We start from the raw sequence: 9,865 nt of genomic DNA, 5'->3' as shown, positions 1-9,865 counted from the left end.
ATGTGCTTCATAATGATTCCTTTTGAACAGATCTACAGGAAAAGCTTCCATCACAGCTTCGTCACGCTTCGTTGTTTGTTTTGAGGAACCAACCGTGACGCCGTCCAGAACTACACGTATGGCTGCTAGCAAGTTTTCATACCAAATGCATAACTATGTAAACAGAATCACACGGTTTTGTTTATATTGTGATTTACTTTCATGTGTTTTAACCAACCGGTGAAGCCGAGGGTTAATTAATAACTACATTTGTGGACAATAAAGATTATTATACATTATATTTGTCTAATGACTTGGTCAGAAAATCCGATACGCCAAATATAAGACAAAATCACTTAACATTGAACATGTCAGTGAGATAAAGGGACTTGTTTTTAGACAAGGCACCTTGGTAAAAAAGAAAGAAATAACATTTTGAGCATTAATTGGCTAATTATGATACAATGCCTTCTAATACTAGTGGAAACATTTTCACAGCTAATTTTAAGGTCTTTTTTTTATCTTGAAAGGCCTAAATATTAAATATAATTTCTAAAGAAATCTTATCGAGCAATTTTTTACTTCCGTCGGCAGAACATTTTACAACTGATTACAAGCAAAAACACCTCAATTGTTTGTTTTTTAATACATTTTTTAAGTAACTTTTTCTAGTTTATTATTAGCATAATCATAATTTTCTTATTAGCATTATTACTATTATTATAATAGCTATATTTCTTATAATTTCTAATAATATAATTTCTTTTTCTTCATTTTTATTATATCTATTATTATCAATTGTTATATTGGCAGATTTTGTATTTTTACTTCTTATAAGCAAAACCTCGATTGATTTTTGAAGTGTTTTTTTTCCTATGTATTATTATTATCATAATGTAATATTGTTATAATTCTTATTAAATATTTATTTTGTAATTTTTACAATCATATTCATCATTATATGCATCTGAGCCTCATGTTCTCATAATCGGCGTCCCTCTCAGGATGTTACTATGCTTCAGAGTGCAGCTGTGATTAAAGTCATGATGACACCATGGAGGGATTTGAGCACAACAGAGAGGGCGTCGTCCTGCAGGGTTCTCTCTCTTTGGAGAGAGAGAGAGAGAGAGAGACCCATTACGCCTCTCCTCCATTTCCTCCCCGGGCCGGACCCAGATGGACACATTAATAACTCTCAAGTCTGCGGCAGCTAATGGAGCCTTGAGTGCTGATTAAGGCTGAAGCGCCGGGCGTGGAGCCGGATTACTTTCACCGGCCTGTGAACAAACTACACATCGCACTGCGCTGCTGCTGCTTCTTCTCTGCTGCTAATTGTCTGAAACCTGTGGCGCGTGTTCCTCGGACCAGCGTCCCGCCTCCCTGCATACCTTCAATAGTTTAGTGATCCTTCTTCCTGTTTAACTCTGACTGAAGAGAAGCCGCCGGGCCGGTTTGGCCTGTTTCTGCCTCACAAACAACACAGAAACATGTCATGTTAAATCTTTAAATGCCAGACATCTCAAAAGCCGTTCCATCTCATATTGAAATATATAAATACATCAACTCACGACATGTACATCATGTGATAATAACGACATAAATAACGCAAAGCGTCACGATGGTCGCTTAAAAACAACAACAGAAGAAGAAGCTTCCTCCCGATGAAAGTGCTGAGCAATAACATGTCCACTCCAACAAAGTCCAGGAATCCCTGCTGTCCATATTAAACATGTTGTTTCCCCTGAAGTCAAAAGGTTGTTGGTTCTTTTGATCTGCTGGGATTAGTCAAATGTGTTCCCTTCCTTCCCGGGTTTGGTTTTTATCACACATCCTTCACGAAAAGCAAAACCTCAGGCGTCACAAATTCATGATTTATTTCCCCCGAGGAAGCTTCTGCTCCAATCTGTCCCGCCTCATCCTCATCCTCCTCATCCTCCTCATCCTCAGTCCATCGGCTCCCCTCCCGCCGGCGGTCACACTGCGTTGGGCTTGAGGAGGTCCAGCTGGTCCTCGGGCACCGTGAGGTTCCCCAAGTACCAGAATATCCAGAAGGCGAGGCTGAGGAAGATCAGCAGCGGTCCCGACAGCACGAAGAAGTCCCAGAAGCTCAGCTGGGCGAAGATGCCCACGAAGAAGAGGATGAGGCCGAGGACGTCCAGGATCACGGCCAGCGACAGGAACACGATGGGGTACTTCCTCTGCTCCATGGCGGAGGAGGACGAGGCTCTCTGGAGACGTGCTTCCAGTCTTCTGAGTCCTTGGCCCTCAGCACGCCTCTGTCAGCCCGACACCCCTGGAATGCCGCCGCTCGGCCGGCTTCATTCCTCTGCAGGGTTGACCCGTTTGGCACCTTTTGGCGTCATCACAACGTGACACATCACCGCACCGCCATAGATTCATGCACATTTTCATAATCAGAAGCCGCTGCACACGCCTCATAATTAACAAGCTTCTAGTGCAGATAATGACACAATGGGTTGCATCTTTTTAGATTTTCCCCACTTTGAGATTTAAATAAATAACCAGGGAGCAGCGCTGCAGGACGGACGCAGCGCCTCCCCTTTAAATATTTGACAGTTCACGGCTCATGCATCACCATAATGACACCTATTGTGAAGGGACTGTCACACAGAGGAAACACACGCAATGGAAACTTCTCTTGTTTGACCAGTCGGGCCGCCGCTGTTTGTCTTCCACTCCCCGTCCCTCCGACCAGAGCGGATGAATTATGTTTTATTTACTGTAACGTTGTCGCGTGTTTGATTTAAAGTGTGTGAGGCTGTCAGTCAGGTGGACTCTGTGTGTGTGTGTGTGTGTTCAAAGCCCGTTTCACTTGCAATAAACTAAACCTGGGTATTTACATAAGGTGTGTCTTTATTTAGAATGCAATCTGTCTGTGTTCCCAAAATGAAATGAGGAGACGCTGCATGCTCCTCGCTGATTGTCCCGCTGCGTCTCACGTGACCCGCTGCTGAGGATTGTTTTCAGGTGTGTTTACCCAACACTGAGCAAACCAGTCGGACCAGTGTTCGTGTCACAACCAGAAGAGCAAACACGGCTTCGGTTCACACGCCGGCAGCAGCGTGGATCAGCTGTGAGACGCTGAAGGACAGCTTCAATAGAGCTGAAACAACAAGGAGCATGTCACCACATCAATAAAATCTATCTATTTTAGCACCAAAAGAAAAAATTGTAGAATTATATTCCAGCAGAACGTCAGATTAACCTACAAAGAGCCGTTTGCTCCAACTATTATCCGAACGATGCAACCGATCCTTTAGGTGCCCAGATCTAGAGAATAATGTGACTTTTTGTGCGTTTTTTTTGCATAAATGTAACGCCACCCCGTGACCGGCGGCATGACAGCGTCCAGCCGGGACCTTCACTCGCCCGTCTGTTGGGAAAAGGTGAAGTCTGATGGCGTGACGCGAGCACAAAGGTCAGGAAACAACGGTTATCACGAGGTCACACACTTCCTCTCATGAAGCTATCGAGTGTCTGCGTGGCTCCGGCACCACTAAAGGTACGGCGTTGTGGTTTTATTTAATAAGGAGCTCTACGCCGACGTCTCAGGCTGGTTTTTAGAAACTTGAAATGCAGTCAGTACAATATAAAGTGAAATATAAACAGGTTCTAAATATAGATTTGAACCCTGGAACCCTTTCAAAATAAGACCTGAATGAAATGGTCCATCAGGGCTGCATCGTTTAGATGCATTATGTGCTTCAGTGTGTAATATGTGTGTGTGTGTGTGTGTGTGTGTGTGTGTGTGTGTGTGTGTGTGTGTGTGTGTGTACACACATATATATATATATATATATATATATATATATATATATATATATATATATATATATATATATATAAATAAACACACACATTTGCAATTAATAGTTGCCCGTCCTGCTTTGCATGGCAGTGTAAAGAAAGCTTTGAAATGTCATTTGGACCTCGATGTTTGGAAATGAAATGTACGAAAAACATAATAAAAAAATAAAATACAAAATAAAATGGTAATGTTTTTGTTTTTTTTGGGTCATAATTTCTCAAGTTTCTTGGAAAGAACTATGAAAATTGGTTATAATTAATGTAATTAAAAACGTTACATATTTGTATTTATTAATGAGTTAATGGTTGTTAATGGAAACTTAAAGCTTCATGCTGTGGATCATCTAAATATATTCTTTATTTTCTTTATCAGTATCAAAGTCTTTCCAGGAAACTTCTAGACCTAAAAATAAAACCTTTATAGTGAAGGGTGCCCTCGGTATTTCTATAATAAACCTGCCTATGAGCACCCACAGCTCTGTGCATGCTCTAATAATAAAGATAACTCCTCACAGACATGTTTACATGAAGCTACCCATCACCGCGGCACGAGGCGCTTCAGATCTGGGTCTTTTCTTCTGGGTTCGAGTCCACAGACGGGGAGTCCACGGACTCCTCGTAGCCCTCGTTGCGGTAGGTCGTGGACCGGCCCCACGTCACGCGGCTGGCCTCGCGCGGCGCCGGGGTGCCCACCGGCTCGTCCCCGGCGCGCGGCTCCGCGTCCTGCGCGTACCTCACGCGGGCCTCGGCCTTCAGCTTGTGGCTCAGCCGCTCCGTGAGCTTCCTCGCCAGCCGCGCCACGCCGCCGCCGCCGCTCCTCTTCCTCGTCCCGTCGTCTTCCTCCGGCACCCGCACGTTGCCCACGTACCACATGAACCAGAAGGCCAGGCTGCTGAAGAGCACCAGCGAGCCGGTGTAGATCAAGAAGTCTCCGTAGAAGCGGCCGCCGACGCGCACGTCGCCGAAGATGCCCGCGAGGAGCAGAGCCAGGCCGAGGACGTCCAGGAGGACGGCGGCGACGAACGGAGGCAGGCACAGCCCGACGCACTTCATGGAGACCATGCTGGGTTCATGAGCGCCGGAGAGCGCGTGTAACGGGAAGCTACCGGGAGGATGAGAGCGGAGCGGCGCGAGGCACCTGGAGAGACACGCCCCGAGTTAGAGGGAGTCAACAAGGTGTTTCCTCAGGCTGGTGCCACACACACACACTCACACACGCACACACACACACACACACACACACACACACACTCACACACGCACACACACACACACACACACACACACACACACACACACACACAAGAGACACACACACACACATACACACACACACAGAGACACACACACACACACACACACACACACACACACACACAGACAAACAAACACACACACACAGATGTACGCACAGACAAACACACAAGAGACACGCACACACAGACACACACATAGACAAACACGCACACACAGAGACAAACACACACACGAGACACGCACACACACAGTGTTGTTCTTCATTAAAAACATCTAAATGTCGTCTGGTGAGTCATTAATGCAAAATAACTTTTTAACATGTGATTTGACATTCAAATTGATATTCAGGGGTTAGACGCATCATGACTGAGCCTTTCTCTGAATGTGATGTGTGTATATATATATATATATATATATATATATATATATATATATATATATACATACACACACTTTGTTTGTGCAGAATAATAAATCACTTAATAATCGTTAAAGTGTTCAGCATTAATGTGAATCTCTTTGCAGATATTTAATATACTATTCATAATACATTTTCATTAGTACGGAATTGTTATTGTTGTGTGCCTTTGTGTTGCAGCGCCATGTCTCTACGGTGGCCCAAAACAGACAAACAGTATTTTCGTTTGTTGTTTTTTACGTCCCTTCCGGGCCACCGTAGTTCTCCGACGCGCTCGTGAAGCTCTGGGTTTCACGACCGCGTTTCACGACCGAGATCAACGGATCCTCGGCTTCAGCGCGAGGAGTCCGTTGATCTCGGTCCGATGCATCTGAGCGAACTCTCGTTACCGCAGTCTTGCAAAGGGAGGACCGAGCGGAGGGACGTTCAGTTGGTTGCAATCTGCAACTTCACCACTCGATGCCGCTAAATCCCTGCACACTGTCCCTTTTAATTGTATTCATATTTGGGCCATGAAATATCGCTGCGTGACCCATTTTCCCCCTCAGATTTGATTCTAGTTTATTTCCCCTCTCATAAACAAATGAGGCTAACTCACATTTCCTTTTTAAACTTTTGCCTTTATTACATTTTACTTTTGTATTTGCACGTCCACTATTATGGAACGTTTGACTTTTACAAATATAGAGAGAAATCAGCTTTTTGTGTTGTTTATGTTATAATTGTTTTTTGGGACTGTAAACTCAAGATTAGTTTCATTACTGATTCATCTGTTGATTATTTTAAGAAGTTACAGTTTCGTTTTAGGTCTATCATGACTGTGCCGTTATAATTAAAGCATTTTATCCGTCTAAGAGAAAGGCCCTGGAGTTTTCTTGTGATTTATTTTTGTCTACATCATCAAACCAGCTAGTTCAGACCAGGAAGTTCTTCTAACAAAACCCCTTTTAGTTTTAACTCAAGCCAAACATTTACTTATTTGTCACGTAACTTCTGTACTGAAGTAACCGCCTGTTGGTATTTTAACCCAACAATCTTTCCCTGAACCTGACCACGTTTTCTTGTTGCCTGAACAAGCTCACAGATCTCTGGTGTTGCTGGACGTTAGCAGGAAAACGCACCAAAAAAACACAACCAATCCCTAAGTTATCATGAGAACCTTTGATTGAAAACGCTTTGCATATTGTCATATTATCACATTTTGTTGGTGACAGTTGCCTACCGTAAAAGTCGGGTTACGAGCCGCTACTACCTTCGGTTAGTGTCCCCGTTAGCTCCCCGCTGTAGCCAGCTGGTGCTCCTTCTAGCGCACTGTTACTTCCCCGCTAACCTGCGCTAGCTCTCCGCTAACTTCCGCTAGAGCTCCGCTAGCTCCCTGAAAACCACCGAAGGTAGCGGGACCAGGCAGGACACTCGACTTGGGCAGAGGGGACGCGGGCAGTAGCGGGGAGCTAGCAGCAGCGGGGAGCCAGCAGCAGCGGGGAGCTAACGCTGCTGCTAGCTTGCTACAGCGGGGACACTGACCGGAGGTAGGAGCGGCTTGTAACCCGACTTTTACGGTAATTAAACATTGAGTAGTTCCACTCACATATCCGTCTCTTTAGCTGCTAAATGCTACAAGAAGTCCACCAGCTTGTTGCTAACTTCCTGTGTGTTGTTTGGTGCTGTGTAACGCACATTGTTGTTGTTTTTTGGTCTTTTTTTAATGCAGAGAGCAGAGAGTGTGAATTAAACCTGTAAAACCATGAGCTGAAACATAGTAAACGCTCTCCGGTTGCACTTGTAGTTCTCTTTGTCTTCTTGTGTAAAACATAATGAAGCAACAATGTGTCATTCAGCAACAATGTTTAGTCAACTTTCACGATCATGCCCATAAAGCGTATTTGAATTTGAGATACAAGTAGTCATGTTCTCTGTTACATATCGATTATATCTGCTCTTAAATACAAACCGCTCAGTTACTCGGCCTAAAGACACATTTTAATTTCAACGGCAATGCATATTCATGCTCGTGATGGACGCCGGGGTCAGACGGGGTGAAATAGAATTTCATATTTAAATCTTATGAAAATGTGCTTGCAGGTCACTGCAGTCAAATGTTAATCCTTTACATACTTCAGCATGAACGCACGCAGGCTGAGGGCGTCGCTGGATGCACGGTAACAACCGGGAAGTGACAATTAGAAGCTCTGGCAGCCTTTAATAATTCATGACTCGGCATGTACTACACCACACGGCATTAGGAAATCCCCCCGGTCCACTTCCCCTCACGGAGACTCACGAGGGCCGTTTGCTTTCTAGCATCCTTCTCGCTGTAAGTTGGGGAAGAACTGCATTTTGCACCAGCGCCTCGTCGCCGTCCTCGCGCTCTCACAGCCACGTGGTTATTAATGCAAAAACGTTTTCATGCACACTCGAGATAAGAGCTTCAGGTTCCCGGAGAAATAAAAACATAAATGTCACCACGCGGAGTCTTTTAAATACGAGTTTCCACGAAGAAAAAAAGAAGGTTTATTTGGATCCAGCGCTCTTAAAAGTGTCTCCCGTTGGTCGGCGTCACAGGTTGAACACCGGCGGCCGGTAGTAGCTGAGCGGCTTCTTCATGCTGGAGCGCTTCCGGTTCTCCTTGGTGATGGGGATCAGGACCACGCCCACCACGAACACCATCATGCCGATGGACAGCAGGGCCGGTCCCAGGATGTTGGTGACCTTCCGGAGGTGGCCGCCGAACCACAGGCCGCTGATGATGATGCCGCACGCCAGGAAGCTGCCCCCGGTGGTCATGAGGTGGATGGCGAACCAGAACTCCTCGTAGCAGCTGCGCGAGGCCTCCGCCGTCCAGACGGACTCGCTGCGCGACAGGCTGAACACGGTGCTCTCCGTGCGGCTCGGGGGCGTCAGCTGGTCCCGGGACTGGGAGAGCGTGCACACTCCCAGGGGGATGTTCTCCGGGATGCCCTGCATGGCCGCCTGCAGGACTCTGCAACAAGAACCACATTTGAGGTCTCGGGTTCCAATTCACAAAGTTACGCCGAATGAATATCTTTAAAAATGATATCCGTCAGATATTTGGGACACTTTGAAATCATACCACATTATTTCAAAAGTAGCGTTTTTGGGCCCTATGGTCACTTTTAATTTGTGCTGTGTGCCGTCTTCTTTACTCTCCAGTAACATATACAGTGTATTAACAATATCTCACAAGTGTTACTGTTTATTTTGATACCAAAATTATTAAAATAGACACCGTGGGTGCAGATATACACCTTTTTTTAGTTTGGGTATGCAACTTTACCCAATTAAAGACAAATTAGCTTAGTTTTTAACCTTTACACATTGGGGGCGTGGCCTATGAAAGACACGAAATCGCAAAATACTCGGCTTTGTATATATAACAAAAAATGTGTTCATTAAACCCTTCAAATAGATTCGTCGGTCTGTTTGAGGGAAACGGTTTGACTGCGATTCATTTGATTGAGTTTCCTTTTAGAGAAACGCTCTGCGGGAATTTGAGCTTTATGCTTTTATTGTGAAAGGTATTGCGCGCCGTCTGGTCTCGGTCTACACAGCCTATTGTTGCACTCTGAGTTTAGTGGCAATGTGATTGGTTGGTGCATTTATTCAATAGCAAAAATAAATAAATATATAATTTAAAAATATTTTTAAAATTTTTTTAGCTGCGTAATATTTAAATTCTGTGTGAAAGTACTCTTGACAAAAACATCAGTAAAGTATATAAACAGATAATCTAAATGCACAAAGAAAGAAAAAGTCAAAGTGAAAATGTTGACTTTTCCCCCAAAATCAGCATTATGAAATAATAATAACACATATTCTATATAATAAACTTCTAGCTGCAGCATTTATTCAACAGGACAAGTAGAGGAAAGCCAGTAGACGACACCCACCTTTAAATCTGGACCGAGTCTTTCTTTCGTCTGTGTTTTCTTTTGAAGAATCAACAATACTTTGGAATCTCTTCACCATCAGAAAAATATCCAGAAATGTGAAAGAGGAAGACAAACGAAATAAAAATGTCCGCCCACCGTTGCGACCAGAGAAACCAGTAACAAATGCAGCGCTCCAGATTCCCACCAACCATCCCACCATCCTCCCTCCCTCCCTCCGTCTATCTCCACCTCCTCAAGAGAAACCACCAACATCCCCTCTCCACCGTGATGCTGCATGCAGGGCGAGGAGCTCCGGTCCCCAGAGGATATCCGCCCTCGCCGGGCTGTTAAAACCATTTCACAAAGTTTAGTTTGAAGCCTGGAAAGGGACAATGAAGGAGGGAAGATGTCTGCCTCGGTTGTCTGGTTCCCTCTTTGCACACAGAGAGGAAACGTCTCTCTGCTGAAGCCGGATTGATGCAGCGAGCGATCA

At 44.7% G+C, this 9,865-nt stretch overlaps 2 protein-coding genes across 2 annotated transcripts; both read right to left on the bottom strand.

Annotated features, from left to right (window-relative positions):
• Positions 1–4,365: 4,365 nt before the first annotated feature.
• On the bottom strand, positions 4,366–4,869 carry tmem238l (transmembrane protein 238 like; the record flags this gene model as incomplete). The annotated part of the gene is made up of 1 exon (XM_079232930.1): positions 4,366–4,869. One exon carries the CDS (start codon positions 4,867–4,869, stop codon positions 4,366–4,368), a length of 504 nt encoding a protein of 167 aa, XP_079089056.1.
• Positions 4,870–8,038: 3,169 nt separating this feature from the next.
• Positions 8,039–9,523, bottom strand: pirt (phosphoinositide interacting regulator of transient receptor potential channels; the record flags this gene model as incomplete). The annotated part of the gene is made up of 2 exons (XM_079233799.1): positions 9,391–9,523; positions 8,039–8,462 (listed from the first exon to the last, which is right to left on the bottom strand). Exon 2 carries the CDS (start codon positions 8,444–8,446, stop codon positions 8,039–8,041), a length of 408 nt encoding a protein of 135 aa, XP_079089925.1. The 5' UTR covers positions 8,447–8,462; positions 9,391–9,523.
• Between the last annotated feature and the right edge of the window lie 342 nt (positions 9,524–9,865).

Source organism: Taurulus bubalis, assembly GCF_910589615.1.
Source record: "Taurulus bubalis genome assembly, chromosome: 17".
Taxonomy (NCBI): domain Eukaryota; kingdom Metazoa; phylum Chordata; class Actinopteri; order Perciformes; family Cottidae; genus Taurulus; species Taurulus bubalis.
The sequence above is the reverse complement of the archived record's forward strand: the minus strand, read 5'-3'. Positions and strand labels throughout refer to the sequence as shown.